Consider the following 24595-nt stretch of genomic DNA (forward strand, 5'->3'; position numbering starts at 1 on the left):
GCCTTTTTGTGCTTTGATATTTATTGAATTATGTTACTCTTCCTAGGACTTTGATTACCATCTTTCTGCTAGTGAATAGGAAATTCTTTATCTTCAGCCTTGCCCTTTTTCTGAAGTCCATGACCAAAATATACCTTTCTGCTTTTGGCACTAGAAAGTCTCTTAGTCTTTGCGGAAATCCATGCAGAACAGGGATGGCCAACCAATGTATTCCACAGTTTAGGAGTGTACCTTCAAGTCAGAAGGCACACATAGAAAAAAGCAAAAGTTGGTTTTCGAGGATTGCTCTCTTCATGTCAGCAAAACACACATTATTCATTAGTGGGATTTCTCAGTCCATTCAAACATGCCCAAATCAGAACTCATTACCATAAATATCCAAATACCTATAGCCGTTTTAAAAAATCATTTTATTGGGGGATGGTACAACTCTTATCACGACCCATCCATCCATCCATCCATTGTGTCAAGCACATTTGTACATTTGTTGCCATCATCATTCTCAAACATTTGCTTTCTCCTCAGCCCTTGGTATCAGCTTCTCATTTCCACCCCTCCCTTCCTGCTCCCCCCTCACTCATGAACCCTTCATAATTTATAAATTATTATTATTTTGTCATATCTTACACTGTTCGATATCACCCTTCACCCACTTTTCTGTTGTCCATGCCCCAGGGAGGAGGTTATATATAGATACTTGTAATCAGTTTCCCCTTTCCAACCCACCCTCTCTTCACCACTCTCAGCACTTTATACCATTGTGTTAGACAGGGTTCTCTAGGGAGAAAACCAGATTGCTAATAATTACATATATATATGTTTCATATAGATAGATGGATATATAACATAATAAATAGTTAAATTATAAGGCAATACAAATGGCTCAGTGCAACTCACTCCCGTGAGACAGTTGTGAGACACTGGCAGTCTTTCAAGTCTTGAGGGCCACCAGGTAGTCCTTTGTAGAGCAATTCAGGCTATCCAGGCACAGGCAGCAAGCAGCAAGACAGGTCACCAACAGTCAGCCAGATGACAGGATCTGCCAGTCCCCAGCTCAAGAGATGTAAATTCCAATTGTGTGGCTAAACAGTTCTTGAAGGAATCTCAAATTACAGCAACACAGTCCATGGGTTAGGTGTCCCACAGGTAGTATAGCTTGCTAATTGAGGCACAGAACAAGCAAGGCAGCCGCACACTGGTCTGATGATCAAAGAGCAAGAGACAACAAAGGCAAGGCTCGATGAGCCATTTATCTCTCGGCCCTTCAATTAATCCCACATGTGTTTATTGGCCAGGTTGGCACAATAAACTAACTACCTCAAGCATCACTAAACCAGTTGCTCAGGTTAGAAACCTAGGCTCAATTTTCTTTCCTCTCCCCCAACCTTTTTCTTTTTAAATGAATCATTTTATTGGGAGCCCATACAGATATCTTATTTTCTAGAATTAATATAAACTCACTTCTCCCAAACAAAACATTTCCACACACCCCATCCCACCAAGGCTATCAATCTTTGGTTTCTGTAAGAGGTGTTTCAAAAAGTTCATGGGAAAAAATTCATTATCTTTTAATTGGTCATCATGTTTATCTACTCAACTGTTAATGGATATTTAAGGATATTATAATTTTTTTAGAAATTGCAAAAATGCTGAAACAAATACTGTGCACAGGTAGCTGTTTGTGTTTCTGTTTTCACTTATTTAGGGGAACATAAGGTGGGGATTGTTAGCTCTTTGATTTTTGAAAAAAAAAATCTTGTTTTACACTGTTGATATACCCTTTATATGCTCATCAACAAATTTTCCACATCCTTACCAAAACTGGTTGTGTTTAGTTTTGTAATCATTGCCACTGTAGTTGGGGTTCGATGGTATCTCCCTAATCCAGTCATTCTCAGCCTTCCTAATGGCACGACCCTTTAAAACAGTTCCTCATGTTGTGGTGATTACCCAACCATAACATTATTTTCTTGCTAGTTCATAACTGTAATTTTGCTACTGTTGTGAATAGGGAAACCCTGTGAAAGGGTTGAGGACCGCTGGCCTAATGGCTAATGAGGATTCCTGATAGCCCAATGGCTAAGCACATTTATGATTGAGGTTTTGCTTCTATTTTTTTTCTTTCCATCAACTCTGTGCAACTACCTAATTTCTAAAACTTTGCAATTGACTTTAAAAAACATTTATTTTACATTTGCTTTCTTTCATGTGCATATTCAGTATCACCAATACTTCTATTATTCAGTGTCATCATCACTTCTATTACTTAAACAGTTTTCAAGTTTTATTGATATATAATTTACACATCATACAATTCAGGAATTTTAAACATACTATAAAGAATTGTGTGTTCATCATCGTAATCAATTTTAGAATATTCTCTATTTTCTTGTACTTGTTAGCTTCCCATTTGCCCCCAGCCTTCCCTGCCATAATCCTATGAGACTATTAATTCAGTTCCTGTCATTATAGTTCTATAGATTTACCTGTCCTACATTTCATATAAGGAGAAATGTTCCAAAATCCCCAGACCCAGCAACAGTAACAAAACAAAACTGAAACGCGTCAATAGGAAAGAAAGCAGAAACCATAAAAACCTAGAACATATTTAGATAGGTCAAAAGGGAGATCAAATGATAAGGTGTTGAATTTTAACCTAACTACATCTGCATTGAGCTTACTTTCCAATGTGCTCTCTCTGATATTAAAGCTTCTTATGATTACTACAGTTGAAATACAAATGTTTTGATATGAATTATAAAGTACTTTAGCCTAGTCTCCCTGAAATTCCAGCCATGGAAAATGCTGCTCTTTTTATTTTTTCCTGTTCTTTTCTCTTTTATCCATATTTTCATGACCAGGAGCTTTCTTTCTCTTTATACTATTTTGAATCATTCTTCATTTATGAATATAAATGGCATTTCCCCCCAGGGGAAGCCCTCTCTGACACGCTCCCTCCCCACTATATACTTTTGCATGTATAGAGACACACACGCCATTTGGTTCTATAGGAGTCTGTAGTTTTTAACAATATAATTTTTTCTTTAGTTTCTAATCTTACACTGTAAACTATAAATTTAATGAGGACAGAGACTATTCTAGGAGTGTTTACTGTGTATTAATTGACTGGTTTTTCTGTGGATGAATTACTGGAAAATGTTTGGATCAATATAGTACTTTTGTTTTTGTTAGCTGTCACATCATTGGGTCACCTCCTCCTTCTTGTTTTAAAAAAACCATTTTATTGGGGGCTCATATGACTCGTATCACAATCCATACATACATCAATTGTGTAAAGCACATTTGTACAATCGTTGCCCTCATCATTCTCAAAATATTTGCTCTCCACTTAAGACCCTGACATCAGATCCCCCCACCCCATGAACCCTTGATAATTTGTAAATTATTTTTCGTCATATCTTATACTGTCCAATGTCTCCCTTCACCCACTTTTCTGTTGTCTGTCCCCCAGGGAGGAGGTTATATGTAGATCCCTGTAATCGGTTCCCCTTTCCAACCCACCCTTCCTCCACCCTCCGGTATCGCCACTCTCATCACTGGTCCTGAAGGGATCATCCGTCCTGGATTCCTTGTGTTTTCAGTTCCTATCTTGTCAGGTACAGTGCATCCTCTGGTCTAGCCAGATCTGTAAGGTAGAATTGGGATCATGATGGTGGTGGGGAGGAGGAAGCATTTAGGAACTAGAGGAAAGTTTTATGTTTCATCGTTGCTACACAGCACCCTGACTGACTTGTCTCCTCCCCACAGCCCTTCTGTAGGGGGATGTCCAGTTGCCTACAGATGGGCTTTGAGTCCCCACTCCACACTCCCCATCATTCACAATGATATGATTTTTTGTTCTCGTTATGCCTGATACCGAATCCCTTCGACACCTCGTATCACACAGGCTGGTTGGTATGCTTCTCCCATGTGGGCTTTGTTGCTTCTGAGCTAGATGGCTCCTTGTTTACTTACCTTCAAGCCTTTAAGACCCCAGATGCTATATCTTTGATAGTCGGGCACCATCAACTTTCTTCGCCAGGGTCACCTCCTTCTTAAGGTAAACTCATAATAGAACAAAATGTTGCCTAGTCCTGTGCTATCTTCATGATTATGGGAATATTTCAGTCCATTTTTATCAACCCATGTTTTTGAGGGTTTCCCTGGTTTTCCTTTACTCTCTACCAACCATAAGTACCATGTTTCTAGCAATTGGTCTTTTCTGTTGATGTCAGTCAAAAATTTGCCACCCTTAATTCTAAGGAACATTTTGGTTATATTTCTTGTACATCTGATATTTTTTATTCTTCAGTCAGCCCATAATATATTAAGTATACTTTGTAAAACTATCTAAAGCGTCAATTCTTCTTTCTTTCTTTTTCATTGTCCAGCTTCCATGTATATTGAAAGACCTTGGTTTGGGTCAAGCACATCTTAGTTTAAAAGTGACATAAAGTTTTTTTTAACACTTTAAAGAAGCCTTTTCCCATGTTTTTGTCCACCTTAAGGGTTTGATTTCTTGACTGTTACTTTCATGGGCTTTGATTGTTGAGCTATATAAAATGAAATTGCACTGGGAAACTTTCTTTTTTTCTCCACTTATCTCTAAGTCATTCAACTCTTCATCATTTTCAGCAAGCATGTTATATAATCTGTTTTTCACAAAATGCTAATGAATCTTCCTCCAATCCTGATGCCACATTCTTTTTTAGCTAGTTATGCACCTTGGGTTATTGGTTCAGTAAATAATTGAATAAATAAGGTGAAAGGAAAAAAATCATGTAACACACCTTTTTCAATTTTGAGTCAGATGAGTATGCCTTGTTCCATTCACAGTACTGCAGTTTGATTCATGCACAGATTCTGTGTAAGCACAAATAAGTTTTCTGGAATTTCCATTATTCATGAATTTATTATGTTCCTCGCAGTTGAATGCCTTCTATGGTTGATAAAACCCAAGTAAACATCTGAACTTCTGGCAGTTCCTTGTTAAAATCTGGCTACAGTCATTTTTTTATTCTACATGGTTTAAAAATAAAAGAACACAATCCTTTCACTTGCCGGTATAATGTTTTATACCTATTGCTATACTGTCAACGGGCCTTGAGGTTTTTCTTTTTTTATATATTATTTGTGATTGGAACTTAGAACTAAAGTGGCAAATCTCCAGCCACTAGTAACCCATTTGTGAAAAGGGTGGCATTTGCCTACTTACTCTCATTGTCAAACTTTGACTTAAGTTCTGCCTTTCACCATTGAGATGATCAATGAGCAGAGGGAGTGGAATACCAAACGTACATGGATTCATCAGATACAAGGGACATTGTAACTCACTTTTCTGAATGAGGAAGTCAGACCTCTGAAAGGGCTTAAAGATGTTTATGGGAAAAATCCATGCTCTTTTAACATCATTTTCCACAAACTTTGCGAAGCCCCTTCTTATTAGATGAATTGCTCTTTTGTTTTTATTCTTTTGAGAAATAGTTCAAAGGAAAAACCATATTTAGTTTAGAATTATGTGGAGATTCATTATTGCTTTTTACATAGAATTTCATCTCATATCCTTTGGAACAAGTAGTTAAATTATTGTATTATTCTCTAATTTATGAAGCTCTGGTGGTATAGTGGTTAGGCGTTGGGCTTCCAGCCATATGGTCAGCAATTCAAAACTGCCAGCCTCTTCATGGGGAAAAACTGGGATTTCTACTCTACTAAACAGTTACAGTCTCAGAAACCCACAGGGGTCACTATGAGTCAGCATTGACCTGATCGGCTTGAGTATTTTCTTGTTAGAAAGAAGGCTTTCCTTAAATTCTCAGAGAAGTATACCTTAGCTCCAAAGTGTATTGAATAGATAACATCACACTAATATCATAGATGTCCTTTAGGGCTACTAACCTTAAAATGACAAGCCCTTCAGTATTTATAGAATGTAGCGGACATTTAATACTGCCACTTATGCTGCAAAACAGTGATACGTGGCCAGTAACAAACTAATGAGCACTGTCCCTTCTTCCTGGATGGTATCATTGCTACCTCATTAATTTATGGATGGAACAAGCATTGAAATAATTGCCTTAATGTTTGATTTCATTTTATAGGCAGAAAAACCAAGGTGTGTACATCTATAATTGCTTTAGTATTTTAAAACCTTTGTTTTTAAGCTACACTAGGGATCAACAAACCATGGCATATAAGCCCAACTCAGTTTGTTGCTTGTTTCTGTATGACTGGTGAACTAATAATGGGTTTACTTAAAAAAAAACACAACAATTTTATTGTGAAGTGGGTGAAGGTTTACAGAGCAGATTTGTTTTCCATTCAATAATTCAAAACATATTCCGTGTATTTCATTGATTGTAAACTCCCACTTATCTTTCTTCCTCTCTGTTTCCAGTTTCTAGTCTACCTTCTATTCTAACCCTTCTGAACTTTGTCCATGAGCAAATGCATCCTTTTGATTGCAAATGGTTGATTATTCTAGAGAGTCACTTCTTCTCTAGTGTCCTAGTGTTAGCATTCCTATTGTAGACCTGCTTATTGTTTGGCTGAAAACTGGACCATGGGATGAGTTCCTTTCCAGTTCACCTGAAGGGTGACTAAGGGCCATAGTCTCCAGATTCTGACCAAAACACCCTGTCTTTTCTTCTTTTTTTTTTTTTTTAGCAGTTTTTGGGCACTTAATCCACATATGATACAATTAAGTAGTTCAATCATATCATGATCAGTTCTACAATCTTTACCACAATCAGTTTTAGTTTCTTCTTCCTTGTACTCATTGTTATTTGTGTAAATTTTATTTTAATCTTGGCAAAAACATACACAACAAAACATTCTCCGATTCAGCAGCTTCTACCTGTATAATTCAGTGCCATTGATTGTACTCTTCATGTTGTAAAAACCATTACTGATTTCTCTCTCCAAATTGTTCCACCAATGTTGAAATAAGCTCGCTGTCCCCTAAGCAAAACACCTGGTCTTTTTTTTAAAAATTATTAGTTTTGTTCCTCATTTATCTCCCATTACATATGTGATCCCTTTCAGAGCAGTTGATAGTGGTAGGCGAGCATCATCTAATTCTTCTGGTCTCAGAGTTGTGCAGACTGATGTTTGTGTGGTCTATTAGTCTATTGAGCTGTTTCAATATGTCTTCAGTTTTCTTCATTCCTCTTATCCTTTGCACAGGAAGAGATCAATACCTGCACCTGAGATGAACATTCACAAGCTTTTAAGACCTCTAACGTTACTCATCAAAATAAGAGGTGGAACATTGTTTTTGTGGATGATGTGTTTTGTGGAATAGTTGTTATGTGGACTGTGTATTATGCCAGTTGTCCTTGGTGTACCCTGAGACTGTACTCCTGAGTCTCCAGCCCCAGTGACTCATTCCCTTAAAGTGTTGTCTAAGAAGTTTTCATAACTTTGTACTTTGAATGCATGACAACATTTATGTATGTGTGCATCATAGGTAAATACACATGTATAAATACAAACAATAAAACTCACTGCCAGCAAGTCAACTTCACCTTATAGTGAGTGACCGTATAGGACAGAGCATAACTTCCCTTGTGGCTTTGCCAGACTGTAAACCTCAAGAGTAGAAAGCTTCATCTTTCTCCTAAATGTATAAATATCCTCTCCCAAGCCTATATATATTCATGGGTATATTTCCACTCCCCCCACATGCCCATTCAGCCTTTGTGTTTATCTCTTGGTCTCCTCGAAGGAAGATCACAGTGACTGCAGGACTCTGTTCGCAATAGGATTTACTTCTTGTACTCCTCCTGGTGTCTGCCCTGCCCCTACCAATTTCTCCTTTACCCAAGTTAACACCGAAGTCCCATACTCGAGGGACGTCCTACCCCTGGTAACATAAAAAAAAATGTTTATTTTTAGTGTAAGAATCTTTTCTTGACATTTTAAAGTAGTGATACCATACAAAATTCCTCCTTTTCTTGATTAATTCCACGCAGCTTAATATCCTCCACTTTACCTGTGTTATGAGGTGTTTTGCAGATCCCTCACTTGTCTTTGGTGTAGCATCACTAAAAAGAATTGGCCCACATCCAACAAGGTTAAGAGGTGGGCTATAATCAAGAAGCTGAGGTTCTGAGGGAAGCTATCCAAATTGTCCTGAAGACACTAACAGAAAACCGGCTCCAGGAATTGACTGAGTACTGACTGCAATGTTTCAACAAGCTAATGAAACACTGAAACCATTCACCAATCTATGCCAAGAAAGTTTGAAGACAGCTTCCTGGCCAAATAGTGGGAGGAGACCCATTATTGTACCAATGCCAAAGAAAGGTAACCCAAAAAAGTATGTACATTTTTAACAATATCATTAATATCACATGCAAGTAAAAATATAGCGAAAATAATCCAACAATGGTTGCAGCAGTACACCAATAGGCCGGTGCCAGAAATTCAATTTGGATTCAGAGTGGGACATGGAATGAGGGATATCATGACTGGTATCAGATGGCTCTCGTTGAAAGCTGAGAATGCCAGAATGATGTTTATTGGTGTTTTACATTTGACTGTGTGGATCACAATGTACTGTGGACAGCCTTGAGAAGAATGGGGATTTTGGAACACTTCATCGTGCCCATGTGGTACCTGTACATGGATCAAGAGGTAGTGGTGTGAACAGAACAATAGAATATTACATGATTTCAAATCAAGAAAGGTATGTGTTAGGGTTGTATCCTTTTACCATATCCTTCTATCTATATACTGTGCAAGTAATTCTTGAATCAATATGCAGTATCAGGATCGGAAGAATTATTAACAACAAGCCTTATGTAGCTGATATAACCTTACCTCCCGAAAGCAAGAGGGACTTTTGAAGTACTTGCTGATGAAGATGCAGGATTTCAGCCTTCCTTATGGTTTTCAACTCCATTTAAAGAAAACTCAAATCCTTACAACAGATCCAAGAATGAGGAATGAAGTTGTCAAGGATTTCCACTTGTTTGGATCCACAATCAATGCTTATGGAAGCAGCAGTAAAGAAATCAAAGGATATATTGTGTTGGGAAAATCTGTTGCACAAGACCTTTTTAAAGAGCAAGGATGCCACTTTGAGGACTAAGATATTTTCAATCACTTCATATGTATATGAAAGTTGGACAGTAATTAAGGAAACCCACAGAAAGATTGGTACATTTGGATTGTGGTGGTGGCAAGGATTGGTGAAAGTACCACGGACTGCCAGAAGAACAAACAAGTCTGTCTTGGAAGAAGTACAGCCAGAATGCTCCTGGAGTGCGGGGAAACGATTATAAGGATCTACATATGACCTCCTTCCTGGGGGATGGACAACAAAGTGGGTGAAGGGAGACGTCGGACAGGGCAAGATAGAACAAAATAATAATTTATAAATTATCAAGGGTTCATGAGGAAGGTGGAGTGAGGAGGGAGGGGAAAATAAGTTGCTGATGCCAGGGGCTTAAGTGGAGAGCAACTGTTTTGAGAATGATGAGGGCAATGAATGTACAAATGTGCTTTATACAATTGATGTATGTGTGGATTGTGATAAGCGTTGTATGAGCCCCCAATAAAATGATTTTTTTAAAAAGCAAATGTTTTGAGAATGATGATGGCAACAAATGTACAAATGTGGTGACACAATGTTTGTATGTATGGATTTTGATAAGAGTTGTACGAGCCCCCAATAAAATGATTTAAAAATTTTTAAAGAAAGAAATGAGCACGGTGAGGTTTCAGCTCATGCACTTTGGACATGTTATCCAAAGACACCGGTCCCTGGGAATGAACAACCTATGTGATAAAGTGGAAGGTCAGTAGAAAAGAGGACCTTCCGCATGATGGCGTGACACAGTGGTTGCAACAGTGGGCTTAAGCGTGACAGCAATTGTGAAGAGAGTAGAGTTCCAGGCGTTATCTCGTTTGTTGTGCATGAGGGTCACTGTGAGTGCCTTCCATTGTGTGTTTACCATTGTGTTTATCAATTCTTCCACTGATGGTCATGCTGTTGTGAACAGTGCTGTGATAAACATGGGTGTGTATGCATCTGTATGGAGGCTCTTGTTTTTCTAGGATGTATACCAAACTGAGCGATTGTTGGCTTATGTGGTATTCCTAGTTCCAACTTTTTAACGAAGCATCTTTGCCCATCTGCAGTGTACAAGGGTTCCGACTTCTCCACACCCATCAGCATTGGTTGTTTTCTGATTGTTTTTATTTGTTCTTCATATTGAAGTGGGATAATATATCATGGTGGTGGTTTCTCTAATATCTATAGCTGCAGGCATTTCTTGATGTTTGTTGTCAGCCAGAATGTCTTCTTAGGAGATCTATCTGTTCATATCCTCTGCTTAGTTTTATTTACTTATTTTAATTTGTTTTCTTCTGCCCAATTTTAAATGGATTATTTTTCTTTTTGTCGAGGTTTGAAGTTTCTTAATCATTTTACAGATTAGTGCTTTTCTGATATGCCATTGCAAAAGGAATTTTTCCCCATGTTTGGGTTCTCTTTATATTCTTGATGAAATCTTTTGATGTATGTGTGTGTGTGTGTGTTTGTTTGTCCATCCATCTACATGTGCCTGCCTGTCTCTCTCTTTAAAGGAAATCTTAGTCCTCTAGTTTATCTTCTGTTGTTTTCAGTTATGTTTCTTAGTATATTTACACCTTTTATTAAGTTTTGTCCTCTTTTTAAAATTATGCGTTTTGTAAAACCCACCCTTATCAAGTTGATTCTGACTCAAAGCAATCCCATGTAGGGCAGAGTGGAACTGCTCTACAGGGATGCTGAGATTGTAAATCTTATAGGAGCAGTCAGCCTCTTCTTTCTTCTGTGAGGCAGCTGGTAGGTTTGAAACTTTGATCTTGTATTGGAAACCTAGTGCTTAGCCCACAGTACCATCCTGCCCCACTTCCTCCCCCTCAAAAAAAATGAAGAAAGAAAATACCCTAACAGGTGAGGATGATATAAGATTCTAATATCAGGATTTTGTTTCCATCCAAGTTAGGTTTCATTGACACACTCAACTCACTCATTGCCAGTGAGTCGTTTCTGACCCATAGTGACCCGGTAAGAGGACCGGTTAGAACTGCCCTTGTGAATTTCCGAGACACTAACTTTTTATTGGGGTGGAAAGCCTCATCTTTCTCCTGAAGAGCAGTTGGTGGTTTCAGGCTACTGACCTTTTGGTTAGCAGCCCAACACGTAACCAGTATGCCACTAGGGCTCACCGCCCACCAAGCCTAACATGTTTATTATTCTACCCTTTACAGAAAATGTCTGACAGCTCCTTAACTTCACTAGTGTGTTTGCAGGACCTCAGTTCCTTCCATTGCCTTTCCCAACTGAGGTTCGTGTAGGGCTCTCAGGACGTCATGCTGGATGATGCTCTTCAAGCTCTGAGAGAGGTGAAGGGCATGATCTAGGTATTGAGGAAGTTTACATTTTAAGTGTGTATACTTTCATTGACTTCATCTTCAGTTTTACACAAGTGCTTAGCTAATACTCAGACGCTGTTCCAAGGTTCTTGTATCTTTTCTAAATCTTCATAACCACTTTATAAGGTTGGTGTCTGTCCTTTATGAAGAAGAAAATTACTTAACAGCGAGGTTCATTTAAGGCCTACCTTATTTATACCATTTATTTGAATGTAGTCATTTAGTTTTTTACTGTGCTATTCTGCCAGTCTGCCCAGTGGTTCTCAACCTTCCTAATGCCGTGACCTTCTCATACAGTTCCTCATGTTGTGGTGACCCCCAACCATAAGATTATTTTCACTGCTACTTCATAACTGTAATTTTGCTGCTGTTATGAATCTGGTGACCCCTGTGAAAGGGTTATTCAACCCCCCAAAGGAATCATGACCCACAAGTTGAGATCAGCTGGTTTATACTCTTGCTTATTTGCGAAAGTTTTAGCTTAAGAGTAGAACTTCCTAATACAGTTTAGACCTAGAAACTCTAAATGAAAATGGAAGCTGTGTACCTTGAATTTCTAGCACTTGGTTCCCTTTTCTTCTTTTTTTGGTGATAATCTTGTGCTAGATTCTCTTCTGTCTCGGATGACTGACTTACTGGTTTTCACTTCTTGGAGCCTCAACCCTGCTTCCCTTTACTCCTTTGTACATGATTCATTTTAAGACTAGGGTTTATTTGGGATATTTTTTGAATTCTTCTGTGAGATTGATTTTTTAAGGGACACTTTCTCAATGGTTAATATAATCTATAATAAGCTCTGCTTGTCATCATTCTTGTGCATTTGTAATAGTTGATTCAGAAACTAGCTGTTGTGTGCTGGGGCTTGAGTCCTGGTAATATCTTCCTGCAGTTGTTATGTATCTATTTTTACCGGCTTGGTAAATAAGAGTCTATAGATGGTAATAGCTATTATTGTTCTTTTTCTGTGATTATTGTTATTGTTGTTAAAATAGCAGAGTTTGAGAATTTGGCACTTTGATACTTCCACATCTGGAAACTTCTTTTTTTCTTTTGAAATACTGAAATATTTGGTCCAATTATGCTAAACATTTTTCTTTTTTTCTTTGTTTTATAGGGTGCCCGGGAGACATTTGAGAACTACTATAGAAAGCAGAGGCGAAAACAGGCTCGTTTGGTGCTCCAGCCTCCATCTAATATGGTAGGACCACCACCTTCACATTTCTTCAAGTCTTTTCCCAGAGAACATCCTGACATCTTCTCATTATTTTGCATGTGTGATTTCTGCTTGTCTCTTTGTTTTAGTGCCCCACTGAAGCCACCTTTGCTAGATGTCAGTGCCTCTAAAATAGGAGCTATTGATTGCTATGTGGCTGACCTTTTCCTAAGTACTGTGCATCCATTGTCTCCTCCTTATTGCAGTCCTGCACACAAGGGCTGTTTTGTGCGGCATATCGTCTAGGGAACAAAGCCTTAAGAGTTAATGAACTGATTTTAGCTTTATGTTAATGTAACAAAACAGAAACTATTAACTTTTGCTTCTTTGCTTTGTTGCAGCATGAAACTTTAGATGGCTACCGGAAATACTTCAATCAGATTGTAGGGTAGGTACATCTACTTTTAAATGTACGCGCAGAGACTTGCATTAGTGGACGTGTGACACTAGAGAAAATAAACACAATTTTCTGGGCAAATTTGTTTTCCTTTTAAAAATTCCTTGAATGGACAAGGCTCATTTTTTTATTTTGGGCAGACTTAAAGGAACATTCTATTGTTTTTAACAATATATTATGGCTTGTCCTTTTTTTGTGATAAAAGGAAGAGAAGTACTGACTTGGTAATCTTATACTTAATGACTTCCTCCCTATCTTATATGAGTGAATCAAATAATATGTAAAAATTAGGATTTTTTTAATATAAGGCATCAGATTCATAAATGCTTTAGGCTTTGTGGATCACACAGCCTCTGCCTCAGTTATTCAACTATGTTGCTTTGGTATCAAAATAACTATGATAATACCAAACTGAGTGATCCTTGCTATCGTCAAGGAAAGCATTATTTACAAAAGCAGACAGTAGGCGAGGTATGTCCCACAGGCCGTAATTTGCTACCCTGACTTAGAGTATGTTCTAGGATTGGGTTGCAATTCCCCCAAAACCTTCAAAATACAAGTAGGTTTTTCTCGTGGTAAAACGTTCACTTTAGAGTTTAAAGGAAGGAGATCAAGTTGGATTATACCTTTGAGTTTCTTTATTTACTTTCAGATTTAGATTATTTTTATGTGATTGATTATTTCAGTTAAAATATAGCATCCTTTTTTAGAGGGTTATTTTAGTCATTCTGATACTATGTAAAATAACTGAAGATAACCACAGCAGAATATATAAAAATAACTTTACTTTAAAAAAAACTTTTATAAAGTACTTTCCAACATAGGGATTAATACCCCTTATGAAGAGAATTATCTAATTCTTTTATGTATTACATTATTAAAAATGCATGCTTTAGTTTTATATTTCTCACATTAAAATTTATTAATTTCTTGAATGTATTGCTAACCTAGTGGTTTTAAAGTATTGAAATTGACCATCTTTCCAAATAAACATTTTCTTTTCATAAAGTTGCTGGATAATATAGGTAACATTTAATAGAACTGTAATTTCAGCTTAAGATGCTATAATGTTCAGGGAAATAATTCTAAGTTCAAGAAGCTTGATAATTGTTTATGATTCCAAACAATTGTCTTTAAGAAAAATTGCTTGCTTTATAAGCTTTGAAATTCTTGGTAGCTCTCAATGTTCATCAGCCCCAGAGATAGTAGTCAAGGTGTGATTTCCAAGAGATGTGACTTCTTTTTTCCCCTCAATCTTAGCTTTTTTGTGGTTGAAGATCACATTTTACATACTACCCAAGGCTTAGTTAATCGAGCCTACATTGATGAACTGTGGGAAATGGCACTTTCCAAAACCATCGCCGCACTCCGTACACATTCGGTATGTAACACGCCCAAGAGAAGATCTCTTAGATCTGATTATTTATATATGTTAGCATTTTATTAACATAAGCATGTATTGTTTGGATTTACCTATTTAGTTATTGCTTTCAAAGATATTGAAAGGGTTTCGTAACTTCTTCAAATTATTGCCCTGTTCTCTAACAGTGAGTCTGATTTTGTAGATGTTCTCTGCATTGAGAAAACAGTATTTTGATAGTGTTCTATGTGTTACACATTGTTCTATTACATCATATATACTTTCTTATTTCTTCTTTTCTATAACCTTATAGAGCATGTTCTATTAGTATACTTACTTTATAGTCAAGGGAATTTGGCTTCAGAGAGATTAAGTAACCCATTTAAGGTCACACAGTAAGTCTATGGATTTAAATCCAGGTAGTCCATTTCCTAAGACCAAGTTCTTAGCCACTATTCCATATTGCCTTGTTCAGTACCTGTCACTGCTACAAACACTGATTGAGGTTTATAGTTCTACTCTTAGGGGAAAATGTTTGTCATATCAATAAGTTGCCTAATTATGAATTCCCACGGTCGAGGGATATATTTTATTATAGGACTATTTTTTTGCTAATTCAGATAGAATATGCTGACTCTAGATCCATTTCTTTGTTATTGTTCATTAAGCAAATACTTCTCTTTTTTTGGTGTTAGGAGTACATATTTCTTTTTTTAAAAACATTTTATTAGGGGCTCATACAACTCTTATCACAATCCAGACATATACATACATCAATTGTATAAAGCACATCTGTACATTCTTTGCCCTAATCATTTTCTTTTTTTTTTCCTCTTCTTTTCTTTTTTTATATTTTATTAGGGGCTCATACAACTCTTACCACAATCCATACCTATACATACATCAATTGTATAAAGCACATCCGCACATTCCCTGCCCCAATCATTCTCAAAGCATTTGCTCTCCACTTAAGCCCTTTGCATCATGTCCTCTTTTTTTACCCTCCCTCCCCGCTCCCCCCTCCCTCATGTGCCCTTGGTAATTTATACATTGTTATTTTGTCATATCTTGCCCTATCTGGAGTCTCCCTTCCCCCCCTTCTCTGCCGTCCATCTCCCAGGGAGGAGGTCACATGTGGATCCTTGAAATCAGTTCCCCCTTTCCAACCCACTCACCCTCCACTCTCCCAGCATCGCCCCTCACACCCTTGGTCCTGAAGGTATCATCCACACTGGATTCCCTGTGCCTCCAGCCCCCATATGCACCAGTGTACAACCTCTGCCCTATCCAGTCCTGCAAGGTAGAATTCGGATCCTGGTAGTTGGGGGGAGGAAGCATCCAGGATCTGGTGAAAGCTGTGTTCTTCATCGGTACTACCTCGCACCCTGACTGACCCATCTCCTCTCCTAAACCCCCTCTATGAGGGGATCTCCAGTGGCAGACACTTGGGCCTTGGGTCTCCACTCTGCACTTACCCCTTCATTCAATATGGTGTGTGTGTATATATATATATATATATATATATATATACACACACACACACACATATATATACATATATATATATATATATATATTTTGCATGATGCCATATACCTGGTCCCTTTGGCACCTCATGATCGTACTGGCTGGTGTGCTTCTTCCATGTGGACTTTTTTGCTTCTGAGCTAGATGGCCGCTTGTTCACCTTCAAGCCTTTAAGACCCCAGACACTATCTCTTTTGATAGCCGGGCACCATCAGCTTTCTTCGCCACATTTGCTTATGCACCCATTTGTCTTCAGCGATCCTATAATGGAACTGTGCAGTCAATGATATGATTTTTTGTTTTTTGATGCCTGATAACTGATCCCTTCGGGACCACTCGATCACACAGGCTGGTGTGTTCATCCTTGTGGGCTTTGTTGCTTCTGAGCTAGATGGCTGCTTGTTTATCTTCAAGCCTTTAAGACCCCAGACACTATCTCTTTTGATAGCCGGGCATCATCAGCTTTCTTCACCACATTTACTTGTTCACCCGCTTTGGCTCCAGCAGTTGTGTCAGGAGAGTGAGCATCATAGAGTTCCAATTTAATAAAAGAAAGTATTCATGCATTGAGGGGGTGCTTGAGTAGAGGCCCAAGGTCCTTCCGCCCCCTTAATACTTAACCTATAAATATAGACACATAGATCTATTTCCCCATCCTCATATATATATATATATTTGCATGTACATGTCTTTGCCCAGACCTCCATAAATGCCCTTTGACTCCTAGCTCTTTCCTCCATCTACCTTGACTCTCCTCCTGCCCTACTACCATGCTCCATCACCACCTGGGCTACAGCTGTACCTCTTCTCTACGCAACCTTACCCTTGATCATTCCCCACCAGGCCTGCCACTCCCCCCTCTCTACCATTTTGGGTCCCATGTTGTTCCCTTGTCCCTGTGTTTGTTGACACCACTTCCTTACCCCCTTACCCCACCCCCACCCCAAATCCTCTCGGAACTGTTGGTCCCATTGTTTTTCCTCCAGATAGTTCATCCAGCCTGGCCTATTCAGACAGACCTGTGGAGACACTAATATGTATGAAAACAAGACAGAAGAAAACAAAACAACAGTATACAACCAGACAACAAAGCAACAAAAACAAATCACTGACAAAGAACAAAACAAAACACTTCACAAAAGAAAAGCTTGTAGTTAGTTCAGGGATCGTTTGCTGGCCCTTAGGAGCATTTTCCAGTCCAGTCTGTTGGGGCACCACGCCCTGGCCCCAAAGTCCACTTTCAGCATTCCCTGGGGACCTTGCTACTCCATTCCCTTGCTGTTCCGCTGCACTCCCCCAGTGCTTTGCCTCGGTGTGGTGGGATCAGGTCAAGGCAAATACTTCTTAAGGACAAAGTATTTTCTTCTATACTGTTGATTGTATTTTTACTTTCCTGATAATGCCTTTTGATGCATGAAATTTTTACTTTTTCATTAAGTTCAGATTATCTTTTATTATTATTATTGCTTGTGCTTTCTGTGTTGTATAACCATTGACAAATACAAAGTCATAAAGATTGACTCATGTGTTTTCTTCTAAGGATTTTATGGGTTTTTTAAAAAAATCGTTTTATTAAGGGCTCATACAACTCTTATCACAATCCATACATCAGTTGTATAAAGCAAATCTGTACATTCATTGCCCTCATCATTCTCAAAACATTTGCTCTCCAAGATTTTATGTTTTTAAGTCTTATATGTAGGTGATTTTTATCCTTTGAGTTTATTTTTGTAAATGGTGAGAAGCAGGGATCCAGTTTCATTATTTTCAATTGTCCTAGCACCATTTATGGACAACATCATTCATTCCCTGTTGAATGATCTTGTGCTAGTCCGGGAAGACTAGAGAAACAAATTCATAGACACACTCATATGTGTATAAGAAAGAAGTTTATATCAAGAACAATCGAATATTAAGAAAACATCCCAGCCTAGTCCAGATCAAGTCCATAAGTATGATAATAGCCTATATTTCTGATACCAATCTATAAGGTCCTCTCCAGACTCAAGAAACACAGGCAATGATGCAAAAGCAGGAAAATCACAGGCCAGTGGGTGGAAGGTCTTATGAATCCAGTGGTGCTGTAAACATCTCAGCACTGATAGGGGTCTCCATGTGGTTCCTCAGGCTCCAACAGCTTGTTGTCCATAATTTTTTGAAGGGAGTCAGCCTTGTCAATAGAGAGTCTTTAAGGGAATGAGGAGAGAGAGAGAGAGAGAGAGAGAGAGAGAGAGAGAGAGAGAGAGAGAGAGAGAGAGAGAGAGGAGTCTCCTGCCTCCAAGGAAGAAATGCCAGAGTTTCCAGAATCCTTAGGAGAAGGCCATGCCCACCACAGAGGCCTTGTTGCCTATATCAAGATTGCCAGGCTAGATTCCAGCCCTATACTCTTAATCCTCAAGTTGACACCAGATTATGTAACTAACACCTTTGTCAAGTGTGCTGAAGAATCAAATGACCATAGACCTAGAGGTTTACTTTGGATTCTCACCTCTATTCCATTTATTTATATCTAGTATCCCACAGTTTTGATTACTACAGCTCTGTATTAAAGTTTGAAATTGTGAGTAGTGAGTCCTCCACTTTGCTCTTTTTCAAGATAATTTTGTTCTCTTATAATTTCCTGTGAAATGACATCTTGTACTTTGATGCTCATTACTGCAAGCCCAACATCAGTAAAGCATGAAATTACTGGATAGTAGATTTTTTGCTATTGTCACAGCTGCAAGCCTAGCTGATCAGTGAGAAGCAGATATATTGGTTGTGACACAGACACACGCACAAACGCACAGTTCTGTTACAGGTTGAATGAAGCATCAATATTTATAAAACGAAAATTCTTAGCTAGAAGAACATAAAATGACAAACCTCATAATTAACCTCATCACTGTCAGAAATTGAGAGATCAAATAGACAGCAAGTGACAAAATTACATTTGTAATATTGTAAAAAATTAAAATCAATTTACTTGATTGAATAGTGATAAATACTCATATATTTTGTATCCTACTCACAGAAATGGTATTCCTTGTCATTTAAGGAATTAAACTTTGTCAACATGAGGTTACACATGGATTTATAATTCTTATTTTCCTCTGCATTTATGATTATTTCCTTTCTTTTGTTCCTTATTTTGTTTAGTTTTCATTTTCCCCCTCTTCACTCTATGTTGTCTTCTTTAGACTTGCCAGAAATTTGTCTATGTTATTGATTTTATTGTTAACTTGAGCTTTTGGTGTAATCAAATCTTTCAAGTTTGACTTTAATTTCATTATTTTTCCCTTAGTTTGTTATTTTCCTAGTTTTATATGTTAGTGCTTACCTTGTTCTCATTCTTTAGAAGTTTCTATCATTTGCATATAATGATACAAAATTTAATTTGGAAATTGCTTTGGACATATACCATAGGCTTGAATGTGAAATATTTCTTCTGTTCATTTACAAATAATCTATTTAATCAATTTTAGTTTCATCTTTGACCAAAGAATTTCTTAGAAGTGTATTTTAATTTCACAGTATTAAAAATATAGGTAATAGTATATTGACCTTTGTCTACCTTAGCTGTTCCCTGAGTGAATCTGGATTTACCTTGTATCAAGGATGACTGAGACCCTTTTCTAGAGTGTTTTCACCAGGTGAAGCATTCAGCAACTAAGTACATAAAAATTTTGTTTTATTTTTAACCTCTAAGGTACAGTTTTTCTTTTTTCTTTTATTTACTTTAGTCTTATTGCTCTGATCCAAACCTGGTGTTAGACTTGAAGAACCTCATTGTGCTTTTTGCTGACACACTTCAGGTATGTGATATGTTAATGTCCTCACATCTACATAAGTAAGCTCATCAGCTCTGAATTGTTTTTAATAGTTACCTAAGCTTAAGCAAAGACCTTTCAGTTTTCAGTTGTGTTTTTTATGTTTCTACAGCTAGATATTTTTATTTCTAGCTTTTGCCTGACCCTTTATGTTCTTATAAATAAATCACATCAATTCATTGAACCACAATTGCCTTAATTTTTCAAGATGTTCTTTATTTACATAAGAACCCAAATGATTTTGGAGGTCTTAATTTCCATCTTGATTAACAACCATAAAAATCTATTGTTATTTATTTAGTGTACCTTTACTAATAGTGCCCCTATAGGACAGAGTAGGACTGTCCATTGGGTTTCCATGGCTGCAGTATTAATGGAATCAGAGTGCTACATCCTTCTTTACTGGAGCAGCTGCTGCATTTGAACTATCAACTGTTCAGTTAGCAGCCAAATGCTTTAACCTCCATACCATCAGTGCTTCCATCTTGATGGACCACTTACAGTTACTCAAAAGAATAGCTTTAGAAGAGAGAGATATATAGTATTTTTCCTTTTTTTCCCACAATTCCTGATAATTTCTATAGAGAATAAGAGTTTGAAGAGAAGTTGTAGGGTGAGCTGAACTGACAGTGTACCCAGTCTTCTATTGATTTTTATTTTCTGCCCTTTCTACCTGGCCAATTTGGCATACAGTATTTTTAAATTTCTTAGTAAAGATTAGATATTAGGTTGAGTGAAAGATTCTGTGATCACAGTCTTATTTAAGTTGTTGATTAGTGAGCCAAATTGTCTTGCAATACTTAACCATTGTCTTGTTGCTAAAAAATCTTCTTTGAAAATAAAACTACTTTCTTACTTGGCTTTAGGTGTATGGCTTTCCTGTAAATCAACTTTTTGACATGCTGTTAGAAATCAGAGACCAGTATAGTGAAACTCTGCTAAAGAAATGGGCAGGTATTTTCAGGTGAGGAATCATTTATAGTTATGTTTGTGTGTACACACACAGGTATGTATGCTGTGTTTCTGCACGCCGTTTTTCACATGAAATAAACAAATGGTGTATATGATGTATTTTTTAGCTTTTCCAGGTTATGATCCAGACCTCCAGTAGATTTCAATGACATCCAAAACAAATTCCCAGGCTAGCCATCTCAGTGCACTTAGTGTGTTTGTTGTCGTTAAGCCACCAAACCAAAATACCATGACTCATATCACCAAGACCACCTTGTGTCTTCTTGTGTGGTCTTTGGCTTTTCTCTTTGAGGATCATACCTACTCCATGGTATTAGAGCTCTGAAAAATCACCTCGGCTTTTTTTAGAACCTTCATTGATCTTCACTTAGGTGATCTCTTCCTCCTTTCTATACACAGAGAAAGGGTCTTTTAAAGTTCAATATATGAAGCATATATTTAAAGCCGTGTTCTAACATGCATATAATAAGAAAGTCATTCTCTTGTATCTCAGCTCAATAACTATATCCTCACATTGTTTGCTTGGCACACATTCCACATCAATTTAATTGAGTGGCTTTTCCTTTCAAATCTGCACTTATCACTTTCTCTGATCAGTATACCCTGTGTGTAGATTTGTAGAACTTACCATATCCCTTTAATCTTTTACTCTCCACTGTTTATAAACATATCCCTGATAATCATTATATCAACTCATTTTTATTTTTTTAAATCATTTTATTGGGGCTTGCACAACTCATATCACAATCCATCCATCCATTGTGTCAAGCACATGTGTACATATGTTGCCATCATCATTTTTAAAGCATTTTCTTTCTACTTGAGCCCTTGGTATCAGCTCTTCATTTTTTCCCCTCCCTTTCCCTCCTTCCCTCCCTCGTGAACCTTGATAATTTATAAATTATTATTATTTTTCATGTCTTACACTGTCCGATGTCTCCCTTTACCCCCTTGTCTATTTTCCATCCCCCTGGGAGAGGGTTATAGATAGGTCACTGTGATGCGTTTCCTACTTTCTCCCCCCCACACCCTCTTACCCTCCTGGTATGACTACTCTCAAATTGGTCTCTAGGAGTTTATCTGTCCCATATTCCCTGTGTTTCCAGTTCTTATCTGTACCCATGTCCATGCTCTGGTCTAGCCAGATTTTAAAGGTACAATTAGGGTCATGGTAGTGGGGGAGAGGAAGCATTAAAGAACCAGAGGAAACCTGTATGTTTCATCAGTGCTATACTGTACCCTGACTGGCCCATCTTCTCCCCACTAACCTTCTATCAGTGGATGTCCAATTGCTGACAGGCTTTGGGCCTCCACTCAGCACTCCCCCTCATTCACTTTAAGATTTTTTTTTTCTGGGTCTTTGATGCCTGATACCTGATCCCATTGACACCTAATGATCACACAGGTTGGTGTTCTTCTTCTATGTGGGCTTTGTTGTTATTCAGCTCGATGGTCGCTTGTTCATCTTCAAGCCTTGATGACCCTAGACTCTGTAACTTTGGATAGCCAGGCACCATCACCTTTCTTCACCACATTTGCTTATGCCCCCTCTTTGTCTTCAGTGATCATGTCGGGAAGGTGAGCATCTCAGAGTGCCGGATCATTAGAACTAAGTGTTCTTGTGTTGAGGGAGTACTTGAGTAGAGGCCCAATGTTAAACTTATAAATATATCTGCATAAATCTGTTTCCCCATCATCATATGTAAATATATTTGCTCTATAAATGCCCTTTTGCCTCCTAGTTCTTTCCTCTATTTCCTTTTACTTTCCTCTTGTCCCACTCTCATGCTCAGCCTTCATTTGGGTTTCAGTAATTCCTCTTGGTTACATTGCCATTGATCAAGCCCTAGTAGACCCCCTATACCCTCCTCACTATCAATTTTCCGTCACTTGTTGTTCCCTTGTCCCTAGGTTTGTTAACACCCACTTTCTTTCCACTGCCTCCCTCTCTCCCATGGTCCCCAGAGCTGTCATCCGTTGTTCTCTCTTTGGTCTTGTTTATCCTGCCTATGCCATCCAGATAGGCATGCAGTGACAACAATATGCACAAACACAAGACCAAGCACAACGAAGCAACAATAGAAAATAAAACAATAGTTATAGCATCAACAACAACAAAAAGACAATGACAATGAAAAGAAAAGTCTATAAATATTTCAAGATCTATTTGTCATCCTTTATGAGTGTTTTCCACTTGTCGAGTGTTTTCCAATCAGTCAAGTCTGATGGGGTACAGTCTGGCCCCACAGTCTATTATTGGTGTTCCCCGAGCAATTCATTGCTCTGCTCCCCTTGCTGCTCTGTTGCATGACCCCAGCATCTCACCTCAGTGTGGTGTGGTCAGGGCGGGCACAATTCCTGCCGTGTGTCTGTCTCCAGTGTCCCCAGTGGTGCTTTGGGTCAGTGAGAAACTCCGTGTCTCTTAGTGGGTCCGGCCCTATGGTCTTCTCTGTGCATTAGCTACTCTGAGCAGAAATATTGTCTTCAGGGCTTGTTCAGAAACATCCCTCTTCTTGAGCTGTAGCTTCAGTGCTGTCCTCTGAAATGAATTCTTGTCGGGGGAGGGGTGCTGACCATTTCGTTGGTAATGGGGTCAGCCCCTCAGACTTCTCTATTGGTTCCCTGCTTCATGCCAGTGTGTTGTGTTCTTGTCTTGGAGCACTGGGTTGAAGTTTGGCTTCTTTTTCCCTGTGGAGACATAAACAAAACCCAACCCTTGGGTGGGTTAGTGCACTGAAGGTTAAAAAAAAGGAAAAGATATGCATAGCCTGGGGAACAGGGCACTAATCAACTAATTTTTATATGAATATAAACATTTATGTTTCTAAAAGCCAGGCTTATCTGTTTGTGTGAGTATATATAGAGAAGGGTGTTATTTATAGAAAGTTTGAAAGTTGACATTATATATTCATAGTTTTTGGCTTTTCTAATCCACCATCAGTGACTTTTCTGACTTTATTGGTAGTATCATCTCTGTTTTTAGAAAACTCTCAGTCTTATTAAGGACAGAAAATATATCAATGGAAAAAATCTTGATTAATTGAGAGTAGTAGATTAAGAAATGCAAGTGAACATAATTTTGATTTATTATAAAAATTACTAATATAGGATTAAAGAACATGATTGTCTTCTGAAAGCTCTGCCTTTTCCAGAGCACACGTTCATGTTGTTGTTTACCTCTTATTTTCCTGAAGGCTTCAACATGTTGCTGTGCTGCCCAGAAATTTTCTGTAAATTCAAATATTAGTGGTTGTGTTTCTAATTGTATTCCATTTGTTTCTGATCATAGTTTTCCTTTAAAGATGGTCTCTCCTGGAACCAAATTGCTTTTTTTGATAGGGGGATTTGAGCAGGGTGGGGAATATTAATTTTGAATTGGGATGTATGCAAAGCCACTGGACTTAACATGAAAATTATTTGTGATTGTTGCAGTGATTACATCTTTATTCCTCCTTTCCTTATAGAAGTATACTTGATTCTGACAACTATAGTCCTATACCAGTCACAAGTGAAGAGATGTATAAAAAGGTGGTAGGACAATTCCCATTCCAAGATACAGAGCTGGAAAAGGTAAGCAGTACCACAATGTAGGTACTTTTTGGACATTTGTGTCCAAATCAATGGGCTCGGGATGCTTGATCACCTTCCAAGGACTATTTTGGGGGCTTCTAACAAAAGTTTCAGATTTGTGAATTAGTTGATAGCTTTGGAATTCTATCACCTCAAAAGAATTTCTAGGATTGTAGAGAGTTTATGCATTTGGATTACACTTGGAAAATAATTGCTTTTATTATACTCCCTGGGCAGTTCTCCTCCAAACAGTAAAATTTACCCTTTTCATACTGTTGGTTTTGACAGTGCATGAAGTTGTGTCTCTACTGCCATAATAA

At 38.0% G+C, this 24595-nt stretch overlaps 1 protein-coding gene across 1 annotated transcript in view; it reads left to right on the forward strand.

Annotated features, from left to right (window-relative positions):
* The window catches only part of EXOC6B (exocyst complex component 6B), a 567559-nt gene that overhangs the window by 305232 nt on the left and 237732 nt on the right, over positions 1-24595 (forward strand). The window contains exons 9-14 of the mRNA XM_075556958.1: positions 12542-12625; positions 12982-13028; positions 14298-14418; positions 19647-19718; positions 20600-20697; positions 24170-24275. Coding sequence (XP_075413073.1) covers positions 12542-12625; positions 12982-13028; positions 14298-14418; positions 19647-19718; positions 20600-20697; positions 24170-24275 — 528 coding nt within the window. The remainder of the gene's footprint in view (positions 1-12541; positions 12626-12981; positions 13029-14297; positions 14419-19646; positions 19719-20599; positions 20698-24169; positions 24276-24595) is intronic.

This window comes from Tenrec ecaudatus, chromosome 8 (genome assembly GCF_050624435.1).
Source record: "Tenrec ecaudatus isolate mTenEca1 chromosome 8, mTenEca1.hap1, whole genome shotgun sequence".
NCBI classification, from domain to species: domain Eukaryota; kingdom Metazoa; phylum Chordata; class Mammalia; order Afrosoricida; family Tenrecidae; genus Tenrec; species Tenrec ecaudatus.